Genomic DNA, 27,517 nt, shown 5'->3' with positions numbered 1-27,517 from the left:
GAAAAAAAATTATTCGGATTTATTCTTCAGTAAGTTTCAGTCACTCGAGGCATCTTTTGCTGCTACATCAGGTTGGATATTGCACGATACAGCTTTAGGTATTTATCTTTTTTTTTTTAAACAGCCAGTTCAGTCACGGAAAAGTAGCATTTTAGTATAACATCCGAGTGCTCAGTGTTTAGCCCAAGGGAAGTGGCTTTTGTTTTGGTCAGACACTCTTGATTAATAGCTCACTATCTCCTCGCCAGATCTATTTGCTATCTCATCTATAACTTCATAAATTCATATTCAACTGAACCCAATTAAATCTCAACAATCGGTCCTCTGATCTCCAATAAATTAAAAACTCCTTTCCTCTTCCAATTCATTCATAAGTTTTTTCTCTAATTTGCTTTTTGTACATTTAAAGGTCTTTATTTTTCAAATTATTATATTTGTATTTAAATAACAAATTAAAATTTTTTTTATTTCCTCAAAGAATTAACCCAAGCAAAAAGTTCAAGTTAATCTTTGGAATTTTCTAACTAAAGATTTTCTTGAGAAAATAATTGCTATTTTTTCTCATTAAATATATAGATATATATAGGTATTGATGTAATAGATGATGGTAAATTTTTTGCTTTTAAAACCCGAGGGCATAAAGTTCTTTATTGAAGAGTTTGTTACATCGAGTAAATGTGAAAATGGATCGAAGCTTCTAAAACAAAGTGCTGCTATTTTTCATCGTTATTTTGTTCTTTAAATATATATATATATGTATATATATTTGTAGGTGGAATACATACCAACGAGTGTAGAGTGAAAACATGAGTACTCGACTGTGATCTCTGGCAAAATGCCCGCACAGGATTCTCGTATTCCATTAGTTTAGTCCGTACGTCCAACTGATAATTTTATGTCCATTATAATCTCACGTATTCGTATTTCTCTGCTAATGACTTGTCATTTGACTACTTGTCATTATAAACCATATGAGTATAAAGATATAAGAGGAAATAACATCATCACGCATAAATATACATATATGTATATTTAATAATGTGATAAATAAAAATATTAAATATAATTTACACAAATTGTTGTCGCAATATGCTAAGAGAAAATACAATTTATATATTTACTTAAAATGTTTAAGCAAAATGACAGAGAAGATGAAATTTATGAATATTGTATAGAGAATTCGAGCCAACTGCATTTTATTAAAAAATTATATTTTCCAATATTGATTTTATATTTGGAAAGAAATAACGTCTATTGACTTTTCGTTGCTGTAACATATATTTGTTATTTATTATTTATTATATATAATATAAAATATATATTATATCGGTATAAAAATTTATCTTTTCTCGTCAGTGGGTATATATCAATTGATCATTTCATAGGGACACTAAATCAACACACGCTCGTTGCTCCATACTTTAACAATTTTTTTTACTCCATAACTTTTGTTCCTCATAATAAATCTTTTATTTCAATATATTTCATATTTTATTAATTGCATACCTCAACTTTGATACCGCTAAATAATTTATTGATACTCTCAATAATTCAAAATTATTGTATCATTCTTTAAATATTTTTATCGCAATATTATCTTGAGGCATGAGTTATGATGAAAATTTACTTTAATAGTTCAGACATGCGATACTAGATGGCCGGATCCATTTGTTCTTTTTGCTATCACACACGTATTATAGAAATGATAAATTCTAATTTTGATACTTAACTTTAGTAAGTGTTTTAGTTTTGAATATGTATCTCAGAATGATCGAAATGGATTTGGTTGGAGTCTTGAATTTATAATCAAGTCACGTTATCGAGAATATCGAGCAAATCGTTTATACCACAGACCATAACGCGGTTAACTCGCGCGTGCAAATAATTGTCTCATTAAAAGTTTGGTAATATCTTGAATTTATAATGAAGTTACATTAGTAAATCAATCAATTGCTTTACTTTCACATAATTTTGAGGTAATGACCTATTTTCCACCCGAGTGTCAGCTGCGACCCGTCGCTTTTCTACGGTGGAAGAAAATTTTTAGTCAACAATACTACGTCGGCACGAATTTGAAACTGTTATCCGTACGGAAAAAGTATATATTCGGGCAAAGAGGAATATATACCGCATAGAAAAGACATGTATTTAATTTTGCCCGGACATATTTTGGACATATACTTTTTCCGTACAGGTAGGATTTTCACCACCTGGTTATATTCTGGGATTTGGGCCACTGTTTGGGCCCAATAACAATTTCAAACCTTCTGAGGCAGGAACAAATTTTTGCGCTATCAATACTATTCTGTAAAAATTTAATTAACACTTGTAAGTATTCGAATAATTCTTCATATGTTGTAGATGAGCAATTGGTCTTCTCTTACTTCTCGATATACATTTCTTGCATTCCATCTGCCACCTAATCGGAGACTTATTTGTTGCCATACTTCTGCGCTTTTAATTGAGAAATTGTTGTCTACGAAATGTTCCATTAAAATGAATACCTTGACGACCTCAACTGCATCGCTAACAGATACTTTTGCCTCTCTTGGCATGTTTTATAGTCCTGCAATCCACTAAATGTTTATGTGGAATAATACAATACAGTTTAACCTAAGAAATTCATTTTCACTTTTATTCTTCTCAAACAGATCTTGGAAAATTGTTTTTTATTTTCTGAATACATTGGTATTATGTCTGTACTTTTTTATTAATCATAAGTATATTCATAGACAGCCTGAAGATATATATACAAAAATTTTTACTAATTTATTCATAAAGAAATGAACTGCCGAAGTCTCGAGAAACGATTTTTTTTTCAGTGACTTGCTCGGTTTAGGAATATTTTACATGATTTGCATCAATCCTGACATCATTACCTCCTTCAGTTAGTCACGTCATCGACGAAGGTGTCGAGAGGTTGATTTTCACTTCTTTTTTACTTTTATCAACACTGGTTGTATCTGTAACAAAGATACAAGAAGCATCACTAAGCTTGTTGAAATACTCGATCCTCAATAATGTTCGTTCGATCACTTAATTCTTGATTTTAAGTATTCGAATAATTATTTTTTCAATAATTTCCATTGGTGATGATTTTTGTTCCGAAATTTCGGGCCTCTGTCTAATCAATTTATCATTAGATGAGCCCGGTTTAGATTTCAATTTCACTACAGAAAAAAAAAAATAATTTTTACTATGAGAGTAAAGTTAGCGAATATCTGAAAATTTTTAAAACTTTTGAAATAATAAATTGAAATGTTTATAAAATGAAAATAAAAAAATGCATGTTTAGACAATTCAAAATTTAGTATATGCATTTTTTTTAATTTTATTATTTTAATTATTTAATTTTTTTTATATGTAATTAAAAAATTGACGTATGTCTGCTTTGATTGCAATCATATTTTTTGCTTTTAATACTGTTCTGTAAAGAGTTAATTAACAGTTTTAAAGAATTTTAACAAATAATTTTTTTGATAATCATCAATCTGAGATTTTTGACCTCCGTCCAATCAATTTGAAATTAGACTGCCTGGTTTATGTTATTAAACAAAAATTTTGATTTATACGACTGATAACTTTTGTTTTTAATTAACATCACTTGTAATTAAAATAAAAAAAATAAACTAATCTCATAAGCTGCCTGTAATATATATATTTAACATATATGCCAGGTCATGGTCATAGATTTAACGATAAAAAGACAGAAAAAGCTGTCAACGTTATCATAATGACAATCACGCTTGAGATCTCAGCGATTCTGTTAGAACACAAAGCAAAAGTAAAAAGTCCAATTAGCTAAGAATAAATGTGTCAGATCAGAAGAATACAGCTGTTTCTCTGACATAATGTTAGGAGATAGAAGCGCATGCCTCGTTATTTCTTGCACACATTGCTCCAGGTGTAACGTACGAAAATCCATATCACTCTACATTAACTCCAGTCTCTCAATGCCTCGTTGTCAGTTAAGGAACAACCGCCGTACCTCAAACAAAAACTGCACAAGTAATCCCAAATATACCTCAATCATCTCACCCTTTAACTCACAAAGTTACTTACTTACCTTCTTACTTAATTGTCCATAATCTAATGCCATCATGTGCCGGTAATAAATCTCGCATGGCAAATTATATAACACAATTATTGATCAATAGATCAAATTAACCGGAGTACAATAGGATAAAGGGAATAAGGATCATAAGCTTTTGTTAAGGATCAATATGGATTATACAATAATAGAGGGTCTTGCTCTTTATACATAAAAACCCTAAAAGAACCACTAACGACTCATGTGTTCACATACTCAATTCTGAGTAAGATTAATGATATAGTCTCGTCGTTTTCCTTGTCCTTTACATCGCTCGTGTCGTTAAAATCCTCGATAAAAATCCCTACTATTACTCACACACCCACACTTTTCATTCCTTCTTTCTCATACTTTTAAAAGTATCTTTACCCCTTGATCACTTGATCCTAAATATTTTTCTTTTTTCCGCTTCGAGCACGTTGGATACCACGTGGTTCAACTGATAAATTTGCTTTCATTTTATCAGCTACTAAAATAAAAAAAAAAATTTTACTAACAATCAATTTAAATTTTTCAGCTTCCAATCACCTTTTACTGATTATTGATTGCCAATCACCAATCACCTCAGTCTGTTAATAGATAAAAGAAAAAATTGTTTGATTGTTTAGTTAGTCAAGATGATTAGATTCTGATGAAAATAAATATCCGTAACCAGGATATGCTATTATATGAAGGACTTGATGATATTGAGACGGCGCAAGAGCTCTAGGAGTAAAGGAAAATAAAAGCACCAGCGGAAACATAAGCGAGCCAGTCTATTGGCAAGCGCCAACCAGACTATTAACACGCGTTTAGTCGAGTAATTTAATGTACAGTTATTTTTATTTAAATAATTTATATTTGTATAAGAAAATTAATTAGTAATATTAATAATAATTATTATTGTACTTGATAATATTGATACGTAGAATATACAAGTGGTAATAATTTGAATTGGAATGGCAGAGGCTTTGATAACAAACGGGACCTCGACGACACCACTTGATGGGAACGTTGTACTCGACCTCCTCAATCATATTAATGAGATCAATGACTCGTTATTCAGTAAGGAGATCGAGTGCTTAGAAGCTAAACACCAGGACAGTACTAGTTTAACGACAGATGTTTGTCCGGTCGACTGGGATTCATTGCTATGCTGGCCAAAAGCTCCTGCTGGTACACATGTTAAATTACCGTGTTTTGATCAACTATATGGAATTCGATATGACAGCTCACGTAAGTTATTTTTTTCATTAAATTCGATCCAATTTAATTTAAAACTAATTAACTTTTTTTTTCTTCATTTGTTGCATTATTTTTTTTTTTATTTTTACTTGTGTGTCACAATGTCGTGGAGATTTTTAAATATTCACAAAAGACTTTGAGCTTTAATGTACTTTCTCTTATTCGTTTTATGTAATTTATTTCCGCCGCGCGGAAGAAATGGAAGAATGAAAAACGTAATTGGATTCTTATGCCTCTGAAGGTTCAAGATACTAGATCGTAAAGTCTTTTTCAATCGTCAGTACTTATTTTTCTCTCAACATTTTATTTTATTTTTTTTATTTTTTTTATTATTCATATTTTGATTTTTTTATTTATTTATTTCCCTTTTACTTTAAAATCCCCGAGTATCAAATAACAACCTGTAATTTCTATCTTTAGAATATTGAGCTAAAAAAAATTGGCAGACACATAAAATATACTTTTATATCTCTACCAGATTTTATAATTCTTTCAAGTACTTTTTATTACGCGCTTTAAATTTTTGATTGCAATTTTATATTAACAAATTTACTGCCAATAAAAGTTAAATTAAAATAAATTCAATACAAGCCATAGATGAAACAAGTTAAATTTTTTAATTTTCAGTAGCGAAAAATGATCTTTTTTAATAAATAAATTATTCAAATGAAGTTGCACTAGATATTATTCACCTAGAGGCACACATAAAAATTACCATATTTATATAAATAAATAATTTATAAATTTTTTTATACATATTAAATTTTCTTGCGCTTTTTTTCAGTTTTTACTAAAGAATATATTAAAACTATTGAATCCAACGAGTTTATTTATAAAAGAGTCTTGTAGACTTCTTCATTGGATGCATCTGCATTCAATTATTTAAAAACTTTCAGCTCAAGTGTAAAAATAAATACAAATTTTTTTTTTTTTTAACTAAACAGAAAAAAAGGATTCCTTAGCGCAAGAAAAGTTTTGCATCATAAAATCATACCAGAAAAAATTTCTTGGAAGAAATCTTTTCTCGCCCCAAGAATTTTTTTCGTTTTCAATTCATAATGAAAAAATTTCTCAGGGTAAGTAAAAATTTTTTTTGGGGCGAGTAAAAATTTTTTGCGCCAATAAATCCTATTTTTTTGTGTACACTGAGGAAAAAAAATAACTTTTGTAGAAATAGTATTTTTTCGAGTGATAAATCGATATACATTATTGCATTATTAAAAAAAATGATTTAATTCATGCTGTGTATACCTATATATTAATTGATTTAAATTATTTAAAATTGTTTCGAATCATTTCAAATAATTTTTCTTATATAGAAAAAAATGGACAATAAAAATTAAGGATGACAAATAATATAATGATGAAGTGATCAGTAAATACTATCATTCTAAATAGTAATTTTTTCATTTATGATTAAAACGTGAATAATTATAGGATAAGGAGGAAAATTGATTGTTTATACAAGAAAAATTACTATTTGAACTTTAAAAATTGTAACTAATACTGAGAAAATAGACGATACATATTATAAAATTTACTATTTGAATGTTAAAATTCCTCATATTGACAACCGGGTTCCGGGTTATAATTTCAAATAGTAATTTTTAAAGTTTTTTTCCGTGTAATCAGGGAGTTTTATATCTAGCGCGAAGAATTATTTTCTTGACAGAAGAAAATCAAAATTTATTTACACTGCTGTAAAAAAAAAATAGATCAAAATATTTTGAAATAAACTTGGATTTAAGAAAATTTTTTTGAATGAAATCTTCAAATTTTTGCACCAAAAATATATTAGGTTTATAATTTTTAATATCATAATTTCTTGTAGTAAGAATATACAATAATTCGAAAAGATTTTTTTCTCTCAGCAGAGCTCATAGAAATATAACTACTGAATTTATTTTATTTTATTTTCATGGTAAAACTTCCACAAAAATTTTGCTACGATGCGTCTTCAGTAGTCTAAAAGCTCCAACAAAAATAATTTAAAAAATATATGTATGTAATATAATTCGCATTTTTCGCGACAGCGCCCATAACTTTTAACGAATCACAATGAAATCTTATTACAGAAATGACAAAAAAATTAAATTTCTATGGCTTCTTTCTTTGACGACTTTTTAATAAAGGGCCGTAGCTAAATTCTATAGGAAGTGAATTGAAACGAATTGTGCTTAAATTTAATTTTTTTAATTTTTGTGAAAAGTTTGTGAAGCGAATGAAGATCGAAATAAAATCTACATCAATCCGAAATCACTCCGCTGCAAAAAAAATCAGTACTAACTTCGTATGAAGAGTTATTTTTTCTTAAACTCCAAAATTTTAAGTGACAGAATGAATTACGATTGAAATGAAATCCATATTGTCACCGAATTTACGCCCGTTTCGCACAGTATGGGAATTCAAAATTTGAAAAATTAAAAACTTTAATTTTCATTTATTTCTGTTATAATTTTCTAATAAAACAAGTTGGATTCTGTAAAAAAACTAATAAAATAAACTTCAGTTTGAATTTTTTCAATTTTTATTATGTGCACTGTAAATAATCGGGAGTGAATATGGATTTTATTTAAATCCGAATCCACTCCGTCACTTGGAGTTCCGGAGTTTAAAAAAAAATTACTCCGCACACGGATTAAATAGGGATTTTTATATGGGTGGGATGATTTCGGAGTGACGTGGATTTTATTTCAATCCTCATTCACTCGGATCCGGAGTTTTAATACTTAAATAAATTAATATTTAATAAAAATAGCTGTTAATTAGAAACATAATTATTTCAATGAATAATTCATTCAGATATTAATGATTAAACTTAAACATTACGTTTTTAATTTATAAAATGTTTTAGTAACTCACTAAATTATAATTTCATATATATAATACATAGTGAAAATATTAAATTATTGAATAGCTATGATAACATAGTTTTTATGGGAATATTTTATATTTCAGTACAATATGAAATATTATCTCATCGTATGATTGATGTAAGTCATCTGACAGTTTGTGACTCAGTAGAATTATAGTTGTGAAAGTTTTATTATCAGCTGCTTATAATTTTTAAAAATCATTTCACGTGAATATATGGAAAGGGGGCTCGTAATTATTTCCGTGCTCAATGTAAATGTCAAAATCTCAAAGACCTAAGCTCACTATGTATTTGTAATTTTTTTTACAATTAATATTTTCCGGAACTCCTCTCCGGAGTGAAATTAACTTCGAGAGAATTAAATAAATAAAAAATCATCCACTCCGCAAATTTTTTACTGTGATAAATTTCACTGATTCCTTGAGTATTTGAATATCACACAAATCCCTTTGGGAAATTTACCGCCTATTCTTGATACCATGGGATTTATTTTTATTTATTTTCTATTATCTTATTTCATAAATTGTTATCGAACAACTTTATTAAATCAACGATCTAAGAAAAAAATGTGAAAAATATCTTGTTAAAAAAAAAAAGTAAGGAATCACTGGCGAAGTGTTTTGATAGTAAGGGGTTCGAAATCCCTTAGTGAAACGGGACTTGAATTCTTATGTAGTAGTAGAAATAGTGAATAAAGATAAATATATATACGTTGACATTTTTGCGTTACTTCCTTCTTTTCGAGCGGCCTATCATATTCCGTGAAGTGTATATGCCAGTTCACGTTTCACGTGAGAAGGATTTGGTATAAAAAAGTTTTTCATCATCAGGAAGTTAAAAATTTTTTTTTTATCATACTTAAGTGCTTAAGGATTTATTGGCAACTAGACGTGTTTAGAATTGTCATTTCAACTTAAAAAAATTTTTTTTTTATTTTTTTTACTTCACCTAGTTTTTCCAATGCATTTAATGTAACAACCGTAGAAAAGATGTGAAAGTAAAAATGCAAAGAGGTGACATAAAATAAAAGAGATTGTTAGTAGCAATACACAAGTTCTTTCAGCAGATCCCCAGAGATCCATTTGTGACTACTGTAGATGATACGTTTTCTTATTCATTTTTTTCCTATTCTCAAGTACTGGTGATACTACTGGTATTGTCACTTTTTCTCGCTACCATGAAATCCTATCCATTTATCATTGAAGCTCTTCGTTAGATGACACGTCTCTTCTATACACACAACTTTTTGGATTATATTATTATATTTTTTATTTCCAATAATCCACCTTTAAATTTATCCTTTGTCGGTACTTAGAGAAAATAAATCCAATAGAGTATTATTATACCGCGAAAAATCGTAAAATAGGTTTTTATAGTTTACTTTGGGGAATTTTATTCACCATTTAAATTTAAATTTTTATTTTATTCACTCCGTAATTATTTCTTAATACATTTAAACTTTTTTTATTATTGAAAACTTATTAAATCAATGACAAATATTTACATATTGCTATCACTGTGTTTTAAAAAAATTTTTTAGTACAAAAAGCCAGTAGATTATTTTTTTTATTTAATACTTTCAATGCAATCCAATTGTAACTATTTCGTTATTCGAATTTTAGTATCGATAAATTTATTTTTATTTTTGAAAAGTAATAACTTGGAATTATTTTTTATGTTGTAGCTAAACTTTGTCAACTATATTGAATTATTTTGTTATCTTCCGACCTAACACATTCTGAAAATTCAATACTGGACTTTCCATTACAATTTTTTGGTAGAAAAATTTTCTTATAGAATTTTTTTCTGAAATTCGAGTTTAAAAATAATAAAAAAATTAATTCAGACGAAAATTCCGCTCAAGTATTTGATAAATAAATTATTTAAAAATATAAACTGACGTAATTAGAAAAAAAAAAAAAAAAAAAAAAAAAAAAAAAAAACTTTAAAGCGTGACAAAATTAGAAAAAATAAAATAAACATGTATTTAAAATTAAAAATAATAATTAAAACTTATTTCATAAGTTTTGACATGCGTGTTCTAAAAATTCTATTTTTAAAATACCATTTCATCATAAAATATTAAAAGGGGTAAGATGGAGCAAGGAAAAAGTTTTAAAATATTAAAAATTTTCGATCGCGTTGAAAACTTGAACTTTTAAATTTTTTGCTGGAAAACATTCAAACTTTATTTTAGTTATTAAGTGATGCTCAAAAGAGTGTGATAAAAATTTAATCAAACGATATCTCTCAATCAAATAGATTCGGGGTATTCCCAAGTACTTCTTTTATCGAAAAAATCTGAGGCGTCAAAACATCCTTATAAGTTATTGACAAAATTGATAAAATTTTTTTATCATCTCCAAAGTCAATTATATTTCACGGCAAAAAAATTCACATCATCGAAATTTAATAAGAAAATATTTTCAAACGAATTAAGTCTTATCTTATCTAACGGTTTAAAAAATAAATATAGAGGACATTAATCACTTTTATTAATATAAAGAAGTTGAACGCATTAATCATTTCTTTCGTAAGCTATAACTCTCCTGATTATCATTAATATAAAATAAAATTTATTTTTAAAATCCTCAACGTCATATTTATGAACATTTTAATTAATTGTATTATAAAATTAAAAAAAAATTTTAACGGTCGTTTGAGATCGTTACTTTTTACTACTTTTCAATTTCATTAAATCATTTTCATCGTTTTTTTTTATCCGGAAAAAATCTACACGAATGTAAGTTAAAATTTTTTAAAAAGTCGATATTTATACGGAACTCGTCATACTCTATTTTACCCTTATTATTTTTTAGTTTTATTATTTTATGCTTGAAAAAACATTTTATTTTTCCCCTTTAAATTTTTGACTTAAAAAAAATTCATACATATTATAATTTTTTTCATTACTATAAATAATTATTAAAAATCTTCGGCTCTTATTATTTTTTACCACAAAAAAAAACTAGTGTATTTTTTTAACCCAATCAAATGTACTATTTATAAAACTTTAATTAAAAAAAAATGTCGAAACTCGTAATTAAATGTATCGACAAATATTTAAAAATAAAATTTATTTTCACAGTATATCAATATAAACAAAATTTAAATTCAATTAAATTCCATCTAAAAAAAAAAAAAACATCAATATTATAGTGTTGGAGTCTATGATACAATAAATTAAAATTTATAAGTACATACCACAACATTCATTTGCTTTGTTTTCGTGACCTTAAAAAATACCGTCTCCCAGTTTATCGTAGTAAAAATAATCTCATTTACTATTCAATCTCCAGCATATTACCAAGACCCAGATAAAGTTACACCTCGAAAATATAGACATTTATCTATATATATAAATATATATATATATATATAATTATATTACTTATGTAATATCGAGAGGGTGAACGAGTTAAAATTGAACAAAAGTACACGCGTCACAAGTTTTAATGAGTTTATTTTAACATTATTTTCTAGTATAATTTTATATATAGAGTTTACACTGCATTATTGCAATTCTTTGCTATCACCTTACCTTCAATCGACCTCCAGCCCTATACTTTACTTTATATGCATTTATATGTACTATTTTTATCTTTTATATACCCTTATCATCCTCGAATAGATGATTTTTTATCGTGCTTTCAAATGCACTGTCTCATAACTATCCAAGATAATAGTATATATAATATATATACGGAGAAAAATACAGTTGGAAAATCTACGAATTTTTATTGTGTTGTCGACTAAATGTGAAACAGGAAATTGAGTCACCAAAAAATTTTTATACTGTACTATAAATATTATTGTGAGCTGTTTAACATTTTTTATACTTTATTACTACACTAAAAAATTAACGGAGTGAATGTGGAATGGATTACTGTTTATTTATTTAATTCCCTCGTAGTGAAATTCTTCACTCTGAAGGGGGGGTTGATTTAAAATTGAAGCACCAGGTCGGAGTAAAATTCACTCCTAAAAAGAGTTCGTTTCAATATCAAAACTCTGAATCGAAGTGAGTGCGGATTTAAATAAAATCCAAATCCCAATTTTTGTAGAGTATAATGTCTATTTCAGACAATCACTTTCATTACAATTTATCAATAAGTTTTAAGTGTACAATAATTTTTGTAATGCAGCATAATAATATTTTGACAAATTAATTTCCTGTTTTAAGTTTAGTCGACAGCATAATAAAAATTCGTTGATTTTTTATGTTCATTTCTCTCCGTGTATATACACTAAGAAAAGGGATGACTTTTGGCGCAAAAAATTTTCACTTAACCCAAAAAAAAATCCATTTTCAATTAGTAATGCAAAAAAGGATAGTTTTTCTTTGTATAAATTTATTTTTCTTAAATTTAACTTCAGCTATGCAATTTTTCCTTTTAAATATTTTTTTTATTTTATTTTCTTCTAATTTTTTCTTTCTTCTCTTCTATTATATTTTATGTCGACATAACCGGTAGCTGAAAGTATGCAATAAACGATAAAGAGTTTTTTTTCTTATTTGTTTTTTAAATTCACCCCGAATCGATTTGAATATTTCTTAAATTTTCTTTGTTATTTTTATGAAAATTTAAAGAGATTAATTATCACAAAGACAAAGGATAACTTTATGACCAAGTAATTTTGTTTACGATCTTTTACAAAGGATTTTTTTTTATTTAATGAAATTATTAAATTTTTTTGACTAATTGAATTTTTACGGCGATATGACATTTTGAATTCTAACGGATCCGGAGAAAATTTATACGACATAAATATTTATGAACATATCTATATTTATATATATAGATTGGATAAATAAATATATATGTATATTTTGAAAAACATTATTTTATACAAAGGTATGAATTAAAATATGAAACGGACAGAAGCCCCGAGAGATATGTTTTATTTTTTTAAAACTACGAAGTATGAAAAGTTTTAATACAATATAAAAAATATTCCATTTCTTTGAAAGGTACCCAGATAAATTATATTTGAATTTTTTTCATTGAAATTACCTTTGACCTTAATTTGTCGGCTGGCCATTCAAATGAAATGCATATATATCTACGTATAAAACAATAATTCGAAACAAGTTTTAAAAATAAATATTTTCCCTCGCTATTAGATTATAAAAGCAAACTTTTTTAAACGGATTAGTCGCGAAACCTCAACAAACAAAAAAATCCAATAGAATATACAAGTTGTAACTAAAAAAAAAAAAAAAAAAAAAAATTTAATATTGAACGAGAATCAAATGTAAAAATAATATTGCGTGCTTTGAAGTGTTAAATTGAAAGTTTGAATGACAGACACTCGATTGAATTTCTCGCGTGGCATGTGGACTATATAAACCATTTCATTCTTTAATAGAAAAATCAGTAACACAAGTAAAATTTATTACAATGAAAATTTAAATTATTATTTCGATTAAAATAAATAAATAAATAATAATAATAATAATAATAATAACAAAAATGTTTATCACTCATATAACCCCCACTCCATACACAGTAAAAAATTTTCGGAGTGAACGTGGAGTGGATGATTTTTTATTTATTGAATTCCCTCGAAGTGAGTTTGACTCCGAAGAAGAGTTTCAAAAAATATTGATTATAAAAAAAATTACTATAAGACATAGTGAGTTTAGTTCTTTGATATTTTGACATTTATATTGAGTACAAAAATAATTACGAGCTCCTTTTTACGTGAAATGATTTTTAAAAATTATAAGCAGCTGATAATAAAACTTTCACAAACAAAATTCCACTGAGTCACAAACTGTCGTATGACTTACATCAATCATACCATGAGATAACATTTCATATTCTACTGAAATATAAAATATTCCCATAAAAACTATGTTATCATAGCTATTCAATAATTTAATATTTTCACTATGTATTATATATATGAAATTATAATTTAGTGAGTTACTAAAACATCTTATAAATTAAAAACGTAATATTTTAAGTTTAATTATTAATATGTGAATTAATTATTTATTTAAATAATTATGTTTCTAATTAATAGCTGTTTCTATTAAATATTAATTTATTTAATCCACGTCACTCTGAAATCACTTCTCCCATTAAAAAAATCCCTATTTGCTCTGCATGCGAAGTGATTTTTTTTTTAATTCCGGAACTTCGAGTCACGGATGAAATAAAATCCGTATTCAATTCAAGTATATTTTAGTAGTTTATATGTTTTCTTACAGAATCAAAGTCATTTTATTATAAAATTATAAAAGAAAGAAATGAAAATTAAAGTTTGTAATTTTTTAAATTTTGAATTCCCATACTGTAAAAAATAGACAAAAGTTTGAAGACATTATGGATTTTATTTCAATCGAAATTAACTAGGTCACGCAAAGTTTTGGAGTTTAAAAAAAAAATCACTCCACATTCGGAGTAAGTGTGGAATTTAAAAAAAAATTTAAGTATAAATTTATTTAAGTATTAAACTCCGGACCAGAGTATATACGGAATGGAATAAAATCCGTGTCACTCCGAAATCACTCCTCCTATAAAAAAAATCCCTATTCACTCCATATGCGAAGTGATTTTTTTTTTTAACTCTTTCGATTTTTTGCAGTGTATAATAATTATAAAAAAAATTTATATAACAATAACTGAGTAATCTATTCAATAAAAAATTTCATTCTAAAACACACTTAGTTTCGATATTCGAGCAGTTATACATATATGCGGACTACCGACTGCTAGTTACAATTTAAATATTTAAAAAAAAAAAAAACAATAATGTCATAATTAAAAGTAAAATATTTCTTTTATTATTTAATTGAACGTCGTTATCACTACTCGCAGGCATCCATACACTTGTAAAATAAGTATATATGTATATATAATTCACACAATTTCATAAGCGCAACTGTAGTGGTCTCTCGAGTAAAATATAATATATTTGATGATCTCTCTGCATACATGTAAGTATATATAAACCATAAAACATATGTTTTATAGTATATATAATATACAGTATATATATAAATAGATAACTATATCCGTATACATGGACTACATGCATGCACATCTTTTGATAGCCCACAAAAAGGTATGAAAGCAAAGCTAAGCTCAGCTTTACCTCTTTATATATTTTACCCACTATGTAATCTCCTATAATTACAAGACCTTGCATTAATAAATATGTATACTACAAATGATAAATTTAATGTATGACACTTTAATTGTTGAAGTTTACACAGCTAAGGAACTATCATAAGGTCAGGTAAATTCAATTATAAATTATTGAAATTAAAATTCTCAATTCCGCGTAAAAAAAGTTCAAATAGAATTTTTTTTTTAAATTTTTAATTAAGATTATAGGTTTAAAATGATATGAGTGATTCAAGTGTGCGTACGGTCCGACATATCGATTCTACACAATGTATAATGATCGTAATCACCATTAATTAGCCTCGCCTTCGCTTTATCAGTGACGTATTTTTTTTATCGTATTTACATCTTTATGTCTTTTTTTTTTTAAATTAATTTGTGTTAGATAGTAAGTTATAACTTTTAATTAATGAGTTTAATGAGATGAATTTATAATGATTGGTTGTAAGTAATTTGTAAGTTGATGATTATTATTATTTTTTTTAATATAAATTAGTATTTTTAATATTAAATTTTTTTCGAGTAGGTCGGAGCAAGACTAGTACTAGACGAGAATGGACGTTAACAAGTTTAAAAGGACAGTAAAACAAGCTAACTTCGTTTTACCCGACAGAGTTTTACTCCCAGCTAGTTTTCTCTCTAATTAAACCTAATAGTCGATTTATTCTTCAGTATCACTATTAAAAGTGACATTTAAAAGTTTTTTTTAGTATTGTTTTTAAAATTTAATAGACTAAAAAATGTAAAGAGTAACAGCAAGTAAAGACGATACTGATGTTTTTAATTTTGTTTGAGTGGTAATTTAATTTTATTATTATTATTATTTTTTTATATTTTTTGTCCGAGAGTATAAATCAATTATTTAATAAAATTACTTTTAAAAGAGTATATTCTTTTTCAAGATTCATTTTAATTTAATTGTTAAGTTAATCAACTTTTATTTTTTATAAAAAAATTATTTTTCATTGACTGAAAATTTTTTTTCATATTTTATATTTGGTAAATTTTATTTTTCCAGCGAAGAGGAAGTATGTGAACTTTTATTTTCATGAATAATTTGTTTTATCAGATGTTAACTTTTTTAAATTTTAAATTATTTCAGTTTACTTTTAAAAAATCGAGTTGCAGATATCTTCCCAAAAAATCAAACGATTTCAATAAATCCCATTAAAATTGAAAAAGTTTATAAAGATTTAAATATTTCGAAATTTTAAAAATCAATCTATCAAATAGTTTTTTAGCTATCGCTTAAATAAAACGAAAACTAAAAGGCAAAAAAAACTCAATGATTTATTATAAAAAATAAATCTTTTTTTTTTTCATTTCATCTCACTCACTTATGATAATTTCCGAATAATAAATAACAAAGTTTTAATCAATAAAAAAAATAATAACGTGTCCATTTCGATGGTAATTAACGCAAAGTTAAAGTATCCCATGTTAATAAATAAAATTAATTTTTACCCACTACATTAACTCATAACTATTTTCTGACAATAAAAAAGTTTTGAGACAAAAAATTATTAACAGAACGTGCCGACGGCCAGCAAAAAGTTTTAAACTCAGATCTGCTGGGTCAGTTACTTCAGAATTTTTTTTTTATTGCTCCGTAATTTAAATTAACGCACCAATTTTGATAACGAAGAATAATTTTCTAGAAAGCAGAAAATCGAAATTTACTTACATCATTTCGAAAAAAAAGCTCAGCATATTTTTAAATTAACTCGGATTTCTTTGATTGAGAACATGATTTTGAATGAAATCTTTAAATTTTTTCACCAAATAAATAATAGATTTAAAATATTCAATAGCATAATTTCTTGTGGGAGGAAAATATAATTTTTTTAAAAGGTACTTTTCTTTCAGTGTAAATAAATAAAAATAATGTGCTTTTAAATGCGAACTAAATAAATAAAACAGTGCAAGCTGTGCCAGTTAATTTACATTTAATATAAAAGTGATATTGAATATTTGTAACGAGACATTCGGAAACATAATACATTGGATGTACGATTGGATTATCGATTTGTCGATGCATTTCGACGGCAACGCGTTTGGCTGGTTTGATTGAAGTAGATGCAACTACTGATGTCATTCTCACCAGCCTATTTATCGTTATCCCCCTCACCATTTACCTCTATATATATGTAATACTCTCTCTTGCTCATTCTATTCAGCAGCATTGTGTTTTGTATTATACGTATTTACTGTACCGTTTAGACGTTTAGAGGACATTTGGACACGTTCGATATTACTTGTCAATCGAATGGATAACAGACGTGTCACGTGTATTTAAATATTTAAATTCAAAAATTTTAAATCGCAAATATTTCGCATTACATTACAATAAACCGGGAGTGAATTTGAATTTTATTTAAATTCGAATTCACTCCCTCACTCGGAATTCCGAGGTTGTAAAAAAAATCACTCGACAAACGGAGTAAATAAGAGTTTATTTTTTCAGCGGAGTGATTTCGGAGTAATCGGAATTTTATTTAAATCTGCATTTACTCTGATTCGGAGTTTCAATATTAGAATAAACTCCCCTTCGGAGAAAATTTTACTACAAGGGGATTAAATAAATACACAGTTATCCGCTTCGTATTCACTCCGAATTAACTCTGGATTTAATTTGCCTTCAATCCGATAATTTTTTACAGAGTATTAATTCCCGGACTTTTAATTTCATACGCTTTTTCAGCTTTAAGAAGCTCCCTGAAATAGAAAGGGAGTTTTTTTTTTCCATTGCCAATTGCTTTGTAGAACTGTTTTAACCCTTCGTTACACGAGATATACAGAGTTGACGTGAATACAAGTGAGACACTAGCGAAATCGCGTGTAACGGAGGGTTAAAGTTAAAAATAAAAAAAAAAAGTTTTGAAAGCCTTAAGGGCATTTTAGTTGAATTGTACTTTTTAGCTTTCAAAATTTTTTAAAATAATTTTTAGCTTTGAAATAAGTCCCCAAAATGATTAGTAATCGAAAAAAATGATGAAGTCCTTAAGAATTTTAGGAAGCTCCCTAAAACCAAAAGGGCGTATAAAAATATGTCTTTTTGGAATAGTAAACGATTAAATAGATTTTTATTATAAAATATTTTTTCATAAAAATAAATGATATTATAGAAATAATTTACTCTAAATAATTAAATAAATAAGATAATTAATATGAGTAATTATAAATTTATTAATTACTCACTATGGTTGGAATTTAAAATAAATTTATTAAAAACAATTAGCAAGTTGACAATTTAAATTCTCTTTACTTGCAATTACGTCGCATTCAACAGTTGATTTACAACTCCCGTGGGTAATCGTACGTTCAATTCTTCAATAAAAAGTTTATATAAAATTATCCACTTGAAAAAGTTTTATGCTGAGAATAAAATTACTTGTTGGCTAAAAATTTCTTTAAAAAAAAAAAAAAAACTTTTTTTAAATTCAAGTATTCGAAGTATTAAAAAAATATATAATACATTATTTATACTTACAGAAAATGCTAGTCGATGGTGTTGGCCAAATGGTACTTGGGATAATCGTACCGACTATTCACATTGTCATGAGTTGAAATTACCAGTTGTCGAGTCCAGCGTTGAGATAACAACAACTTTATACTTTGTAGGATATGTTTTATCACTATCAACACTCATTGTCGCTGTTGCTATTTTCCTTTACTACAAGTAAGATCATTTTAATTAAATATTCTTTTTACTCGACTACATAATTATAATTTTAAATTCAACTTTCAAGCTCAGCTTTGTGATATTTATCTGAGTATTGATCCATTGGCTATCGGTCGTCATCTCAATTAACAAACGCCTTTAAAAATAATTACTTCTACTAATTAATGTAATTAACGAGTTATGACAAAAATTTCTTCTTCGTTTTCTTAAGACAAGATTTTTAATCATGAGATCCTAACGTAATTATGATTATTTATACTTTTTTTAGTATCATGATTACACGTTTCTCGATAGTTTACTTAATATATTTTTTTCCGTCTGTATGGTTGATGCGATAGAATACGGTACATATATATATATATATATATATATATATATATATATATGTGTATAGACTTTAGTTCTCGCTCTAGAGTGACAAGAGATAGAGTTAGCAAGCAACCAGCCAAGTAAACACTAACCAGGTTGTGTCTACAAGTTTGTCCGCTGATATACAATATTTTCTTTTCCGGTTTCATACTCAGCGAGCAACTTCACCTGTACTTTCCCATTTACGTCACATACATATAGATATATATATCAAGAGTTATTTTCTGCAAACTCTTCGATTCGTTTATTCTCTCACCTTTGACATTGATACTCCCTACAAATGCCTTCAATTCTATAAATAAAATAAAAAAAGTCGGTAAAAAATTTCATTTTATAAATTCAAGTCTCATTTTTATTATTTATTTTATTCATACCAACATACATTTTATTTATATTTATTATTTACTTTATTATTTATTTTAGAGAGCTCAGATGTCTGAGGAATAATATTCACACAAATCTTATGTTTACGTATATCCTTGCTGACCTCACATGGATCCTTACCACAGTAATGCAGGTTTCAATGCAGTCAGATATTCCATCTTGTATTATATTTATATCACTGCTTAATTATTTTCATCTGACAAATTTCTTCTGGATGTTTGTTGAAGGTAAATTTAGACAATAAAAAATTACCAACGATAATTTTTACAATTACTAGGAATGTGCGAATAATCATTAATTTGAATTATTTAAAAATTTTTAAATTCAAATTATTCGTAAGGTTTTTAATTCGAATGTTCAGTTTAAATTTAGACTATTAAAATTCAAATCGCGTGAATTTTTCAAATTATTCAAATGAAGAATTTAATTCGCACACTCCTAACAATTACTATACTATTCTAATAAATTAACTACAGAGTACTTTTATGTCATTAATCTTAATTTAATAAATTAGCATCGCTCTACTTTATCGCGGATAAACTTATTTTTTTTCTTTTCCAACACACTTTAATAAAACAGTTAATTAAAATGATTCAAATGCAAATATATAATAAAAAAAAAAAAAAAATGAATTTCTCTAGGTTTATATCTGTATTTATTGGTCGTAAAAACATTCACTGGTGATAATATTAAACTCCGTCTTTGTCTTGTCATAGGATGGGGTAAGTTAATTACTTTGAGATATAATAACAATTTTACACCTATATCTGATTAAATCAATATTTCCAGGTGCTCCAATCTTTGTAATTGCTGTCTGGTGTATTGCTAAATCAACTGTCGTTAATACCGAAAGTAGTAATCAAGTATGTTAATTAAAATAAAATAATTAACAGTCGACTACTCGACATATGTCTGGTCTAAGGGACGTAGGGAGATTTTTATTTGAATTTCAGCCTTTCATTACCATACATTTAGTTTTGTCTTCACACTTGCTATAAGCCTGTTTTATTTTCATTTAAACGTCATATTTATGTTTTGTCACAGCCGTTATCTCGGTTTTTTCAGTGCTTATAGTCCTAAATTTCCCGCGAAATGGAGATAGTAAACTTTCATCATTCGTTTGTATATTTTTTCCAGTTCTTTGTTTATAATTTTGACGATTTAACGGAGACTTATAATGGGCTGTCTGGTACGAAACTCCAAAAAGTCGTTAAATTAGGGAAGTCCTTATTTGGACTCAGTAACTGCCGATTGAGGGGAAGACAGTTTTGACGGGTAGTCGACTGTATCTTAGTAGTACACAGTAAAAAAAAATCGGTCTGTCGGTTGACCCTGTGGGCCAGCCCCGAAACTTCCCGCCCATTTCGAGCTCCTTGAGCTCGAAAAGTTGTTGTGGATACATTTTCGAGCTTAAGGAGCTCGAAAATACTTTTGTATGCCTTTGTTTTCGAAAAATAACGTTTTTTACCATTTTTTCTACAACGATATCTCTCGAACGAATAAACCGATTAAGATGTTTAAGGTGGCAATCGACGCATTTTATTGAGTTCTACAACTGATCAAATTTTGAAATTGATTTATCGAGTCGTTTTTGAGAAATTTCCAAAATACTAAAATTTTTTTTTTTTTTTTTTTTTTTTTTTTTTTTTTTTCAATTCTTTCGTTAACGGTTTCTCTTGAACGAATGAACCGATTTTGATTGTTGAGGCGGCATTCGACGCGGCTTACAAAGTTTTAGAGCTGATTAGATTTTGGAATCAATCCATCGAGCGAATTAAAAGTTATTAAAAAAAAAAACATTTTTGAAAAAATTTTATTTTTGAAATATCGCCGAACGTACCCTACCGATTAAGCTCAAATTTTCAGTGTTTATAGTAAATAACAAGCCACGTCGAATAACACCTCGAAAATAAAAATCGGTTCATCCGTTCAAAAGTTACAGAATATTTACATACGTATGTACGTACATACATACACTCGGACATCATCTTGAATTTATTCAGAATAGCTTCCTAGAACCTCAAAACGTCGACATCTGTTGGAATTTCGATTTTCACAAATCAGGGTGAAACCAATAACTTCCCGAATTTTTGAAAATTTGCAATTTTCTTAGCGGGAAGTTAATAATGTGTTAAAATCAACATATTATGTGTGTTAGAAACGATCCACATAATATTTGTGTTATTTTTTAACACAGACTATTTGTCTTAAAATTTCAACACGAAATTCGGGTAATACGAGAAGTTAATTCAACACTTTTTAAATGTCAGTAGCAACCCAAAAATAATGTTGACTTTAACATTTTACTTTTGTACCATCGATATAATTTGTATATTATTTTGAAGCTGTCAAAAGTGATAACAATTATTATTTAACATTAAACTAATTTTTAACAATTAGCAATTTTTTTTTTATTTAAGTCAAGATTTAAATAAAATCACGTAATATTTCATAGAAGTTGTAAATAGTAAATCAATTAATTTCTTTTAAAAAAATAAAAACACATTTTTACTCGGTGAAAAAATTATTTTTATATTATATGAAATAATTCGTAATTATAACTGAATCTTTTCGATTTTAGTGTGATAAACATTTCAACTTTCAGTAAATGGTGAATTCTTCCGTGACTATAGATTGAGTTTTCAACATAAATTGTGTGTTAATTTCAAAGTAACACTTACTAATATTGATAATTTAGATTTTTCTACTAAGTAACACTTTTAAAGTGTTAAATAGTAGATCGATTCAAAATTTAAAAGTAACAAAATGAAATGTATTGATTTAACACAAAAAATTTAACACGGACCGTTTGTATACGAACGAAAATGGATTTTTTGGCGCAAGAAATATTTTGCATTATGCATAGAAGACAAAAATTTTTTCAAGACCAGAAAAAATTTTTCGATGCAAGAATAGTATTTTACATACTTAGACCAGTAAAATAAGAAGTCTCAAATCACATGTAACTGTTGGCCGAGGCTGACAAACCTGTGACCTGAGGCTTTATTTTTTACTGGCCTACGTATATAATATACTATTTTGCCCCAATAAATCTTTTTGTGACCCAAGAAAAACTCTTCATTGCTCCAAAAAAATTTTTGTTATTAATTTATAACACAAAAAATTTCTTGGGGTAAGTAAAAATTTTCTAGGGGTGAGTAAAAATTATTTACGCCGAGAAATCCTTTTTTTCTGTGTAACACAGAAGCACAATATTTTTTACTATATAATAATAAAATTCTAGCACTAATTGATAAATTAAGTACTAATGATAAAAATAAAATAAAAAGCGTATGATTAAATCTTTACAGAACGTAGCACTGTATCGACATTGTCCCTGGATGGTTTATCATCCTTATGACTGGTTCTATCAGGCGCCGGCCATTACGGTCCTCGGAATAAATGTTATCTTCCTTTTCATGATCATGTGGGTCAGTTGATTTTTATAATACTAGACTTACTATAGGCTAAAGTACTTTGTGGTACTCGTTTTTTTTTTTTTTCAATATACCACTATATAATTTTATTTACTTTCTATTTTTTTTTTTATTTATACTTTACTTTCCTTTCATTCTCTCTTCAAATGACTTTGCTATTTGTTTTTATTTTATTTCATTGTTTTCTCTTTATTTTATTTTAAACCAGGTTTTGATAACAAAACTACGCTCGGCAAATAATGTCGAGACTCAGCAATACAGAAAGGCAAGCAAAGCACTGCTTGTTCTCATTCCACTTCTGGGAGTGACATACGTATTGGTAATTGCTGGACCAACTGAAGGGGAAGTTGCTAATATTTTTTCTTATGCTCGCGCTATTTTGTTATCATCCCAGGTAACGTTTTAATTTTTTTAAATTCATAATAAAGTTTTTGTCTAGAGATAACAATTCATAATATTATTTTCACTCAGAAAAAGATAATTCAATGAATTTATAATTCAATCTACATTATATTTTATTTTTAAAATCGTTTTATCGTACGGTAATATAATTTCTATACAAAATTTTATCTTTACACTCTTTTTTATCATCATAAGTCGGCGTATAAATAATATACCTCATTTTGTTGTAGAAAGAAAACAAAATCGTTAATATCTTCATGAGAAATAACCCGACGGAAAAAAAAATCAGTTTGAAAGTTTAAATGGGCTTTTAAAAAGAATCATAATTATAAAACTAATAACATTTTTTTAAAACTTATTTTTAATCTATTTTTATTATTATTAATATTAAAAAAAAAAATTTACGCATCCAATACAATAAATTTTCTTTAAAACTTACTCAATTTATTTTTTTGAAAATTTTCTAGTTTTATTGAAAGATAAAATAAAAAAAAAATTTACAAAGCTTATAATCCAATTATTTTGACATATTTTGTACTAAAAATAATAAAGTAAAAATTTAAAGCTCGATAAAATCCTAAAAACTCAGACTTGTGATAGTCAGCTTTAGTTTTTTTAGCTTTTCTAATTTTCAGTAAAAGGATTTGTAATTTTTTTTTACGGCTAGATTAAAAAACTCTAGTAGATATACTTTTATAGATACTGCCATGATAAAAAAAAGTATAATCTACATATTCATTTCTTCTTATTTTTTCACAAATTCAAGGGCAAAGAAAAGCTTTGCAGTTTGAAAATACCATTTAAGAAGGTTAGTTTTCTTTTTTTTTCTTTCGCTCTTGAGTGGACAAACGGTACTTTCTTTATTGCGCTTACGTAATGAATATAAACTTTGTCCACGTTCTTACCCTAAACAATTCCCATTTGGGAATTTCGAGGAAAAATAAAGCTGGGATTGCTAGATTATTGTGTAATGCATCGATCTTTCCTCTTTGTTTTACGTTCAGAGCTTTTATTTTATCTAAGAAAAAAAACACATGACAAAAATATCTAAAAAGCCTTAAGAGAGGTTCGCAAATAATTTTTTCCAAGTTTTCTTTACTAAATAAGAACTCTCATTGCCAGATACATAGCAAAGCTCGCTCAGGCGGACCCGAATTACAATAATTTACCGGATTTTTCCGTAATTTACGGTATATGACTATGAATTGCGGTAAAATACTGCAATCGACCGTAATTTGCGGCATTTTTAACGTAAGCACCATATGATTTTTCATTTTTACAGTGCAATACTTCACTTTACGATAAAATACCGCAGGATTGCAGCTATTTCACGATAAATTACCGGCTTCTAACTGCAAATTTGCGGTAAAAATGTCGTACTCCTGCTGTAAAATGCCGAATTTTTGCCGTAAAATACCGTAATTATTTTGAATACCGTAAATTACGATAATCACAGTAATTTGACATAATTCAGATCCACCAGGGTGATGCATTACTCTATAATCCAGTGATCCTCGGTCTAATAAATTGAAAATTTCCGTTCGGTTGCGAGAAAAAATTATGTCAACCCCCTTAAAAGAAGAAACGGTTATTCACGTTCAATAAACTATACCATTCTTGTTACATTGTACAGCACTAGGTTAACTGGCCCATTTTGCGGGCTAAAAGTACTTTCAAAGTATAGTTTATGTTTAGTGCGATGGCCAAAATAAATTTTCTCACATGAATTTTCACGCAAAGCTCTCAATTACGTTTCGCCGAAATTACTTGTAGCTAAAATGACTGAGTCGCTTCATAAAATTCATTTTTGATCCGTCATTTTGATTCGAAACGTTATTGGGAGCTTTGTATGCAAGCCCTTAGATGAGATTCTATCTCAAAACTTTAAAAATAAGTAATTCTGTCAAGTTTAAGTAATTCCTTAGTACTTCTAAATCAAAAACTGCCAGAATTTATGTTTTACATGCAAGCTTACGCGTTTTGCATTCCATATATTTTTTCTGATTTATATTATCGTGTAAAGTATGTATATTTTCATGCTTTGTTCATCCAATCGGGTGTCTGATATGAAGTGTTCTTATTATACTTTTTAAATACTTTTCATCTTAGGAATGAAGTTATCACACACAACGGCGCGCGCATGTAGTAGTACCGATAACCTTTGGCTTTTCTTTATCTCTAAGCCAAATCGACACTTTATTTTCAATAAAAAGTATTGTCAGCATCTAAAGTAATTCATAAAAAATTGTTAAGACACTTGAAGATAAAAATTTGTAGACTTTTATAGCAACAGATTTATTGGAAAAAATTTTGGACAAACTTGTAATTACTTTGTTTTGTGTCTAGACTAAAACTCTTAATTAATTTAATAAAAATGACAACTTATTTAATTAATCTTTTATCAACTTTTAGGGATTGTCAGTAGCACTTTTTTACTGTTTTCTAAATTCAGAAGTTCAAAACACAGTGAGACATCATTTTTCCCGATGGAGCGCTGCCAGGAACTTAGGAATGGATAGAAAGTATTATAATAATTGGTCACCACGTTCTCGTACCGAAAGTATAAGGTTTTTTGTTTTCTTTTTTTTTTTAATTTTTTTTATATCTAACAATTAAAATAAAAATAAACGTTTATTATCGTAACCCAACTGTCGAGTTTAAGTAACACACAATCGAGCAATTCAGTTAAACTTGTAGTTTAATTTTATTATTTGTACCATTTCAGGCTTTATTGTCAGCCGTCAGTTCCATATAAAAAACGAGAATCAACGGCAAGTGAGACAACGACCACAACTGTCGTTGGAATGAATTCGACAACAACATTTCTCGATCGATCACGAGCCACTATCTCCGAAGAACTTAATGAGTGATCAATTATTGCACTCAATCATAAGTTTTATTTAATAAATCGTTAAATATATCACAATTCATAACTCATAACTCATATCATTATTATAAATGATTAAATTTCATCGTCGCTATTAAAAATAATCTATGAAATATTATTTTTTAAAAACATAAATTTTAAATATTTTTTCATTCGCTCGCTCGCAATGTGAAAATTGTCTTCCGTCTTTTAATATTATTATAAATCACGCTATCATAAAAAAACAAAGAAATAAAATTATTTATAAATTTTAAATACGAGCTATTGTATTTTATTGAAAAAAAAAAAAGGGCAATGGGCTCTATCATTGTACCTGAAATTTTCATGTATAAAAAAATCAAATAACTGAAAGAATTAATTAGCTACTTTTTTTTCAAAAATAATACGGAAAATATTGTTCGAAATGACAAAAAAAATACTGTTAAAATTTGAACTCTTAATATTCATATTAACAACCGCCTCATCGCAATTTTCGATTCTTCATTTGAAAAACCTGGGATACATTTTTTTTTAAGTTTTGAATTTCATCACTCATCAGGGAATCAGTGTATCGAAAAAAACAATAGATATTTTTGTTGTAAATTACACGCTCTTCAAAAATGGTCTTATTATTTTTTGATAAATTCAATTTTTCAAAAGCTATTCGTCATGTGTGGTTGTTAATATAAATATTAAGCGCTCAAACTCCAACATTATTTTTTTTTTCATCTCAAACAATATTTTCAGTATAATTTTTGAAAAAAAAAAAAAAAAAAAATTGTCGATTTTTTTAAATCAGTCTAATATATATAATTGTAAATGTATATGTATATTAAAGTAATATTTATTATCAACTAAGAACTGTTGTGAGATACTTAAAAAAAAATTATAAAAACAATATCTTTTAAAGAAAATAAAAAAAATATTTAATAAATTAAATTATTGCCCCTGAAATTTTAATTTAATTAATTACTAGATCAATTATGGCACTCAGTACTTGGTATTTATGGACAAGCTAACTATCACAGCTGATAGTTTTATTATATTATGAT

General features: G+C 27.2%; 1 protein-coding gene across 2 annotated transcripts; it reads left to right on the top strand.

The window, feature by feature from the left end:
* Positions 1–22: 22 nt before the first annotated feature.
* Positions 23–27,217, top strand: LOC103568467 (diuretic hormone receptor). Of its 2 annotated transcripts, none has more exons than XM_014441125.2 (11): positions 23–98; positions 4,608–4,899; positions 4,999–5,305; positions 18,818–19,004; positions 19,800–19,987; positions 20,402–20,482; positions 20,550–20,623; positions 23,072–23,191; positions 23,406–23,591; positions 26,012–26,166; positions 26,325–27,217. In XM_014441125.2, exons 3-11 carry the CDS (start codon positions 5,029–5,031, stop codon positions 26,467–26,469), a joined length of 1,413 nt encoding a protein of 470 aa, XP_014296611.1. In that variant the 5' UTR covers positions 23–98; positions 4,608–4,899; positions 4,999–5,028; the 3' UTR covers positions 26,470–27,217. The 2 variants fall into 2 exon arrangements, with proteins under 2 accessions (XP_014296611.1, XP_014296612.1); XM_014441126.2 differs by having other exon boundaries at positions 26–98; positions 4,699–4,899.
* Positions 27,218–27,517: the final 300 nt, after the last annotated feature.

This window comes from Microplitis demolitor, chromosome 2 (assembly GCF_026212275.2).
Source record: "Microplitis demolitor isolate Queensland-Clemson2020A chromosome 2, iyMicDemo2.1a, whole genome shotgun sequence".
NCBI lineage: Eukaryota > Metazoa > Arthropoda > Insecta > Hymenoptera > Braconidae > Microplitis > Microplitis demolitor.
Note: the sequence above shows the minus strand (reverse complement) of the source record. Positions and strands in the feature narration are given on the sequence as shown.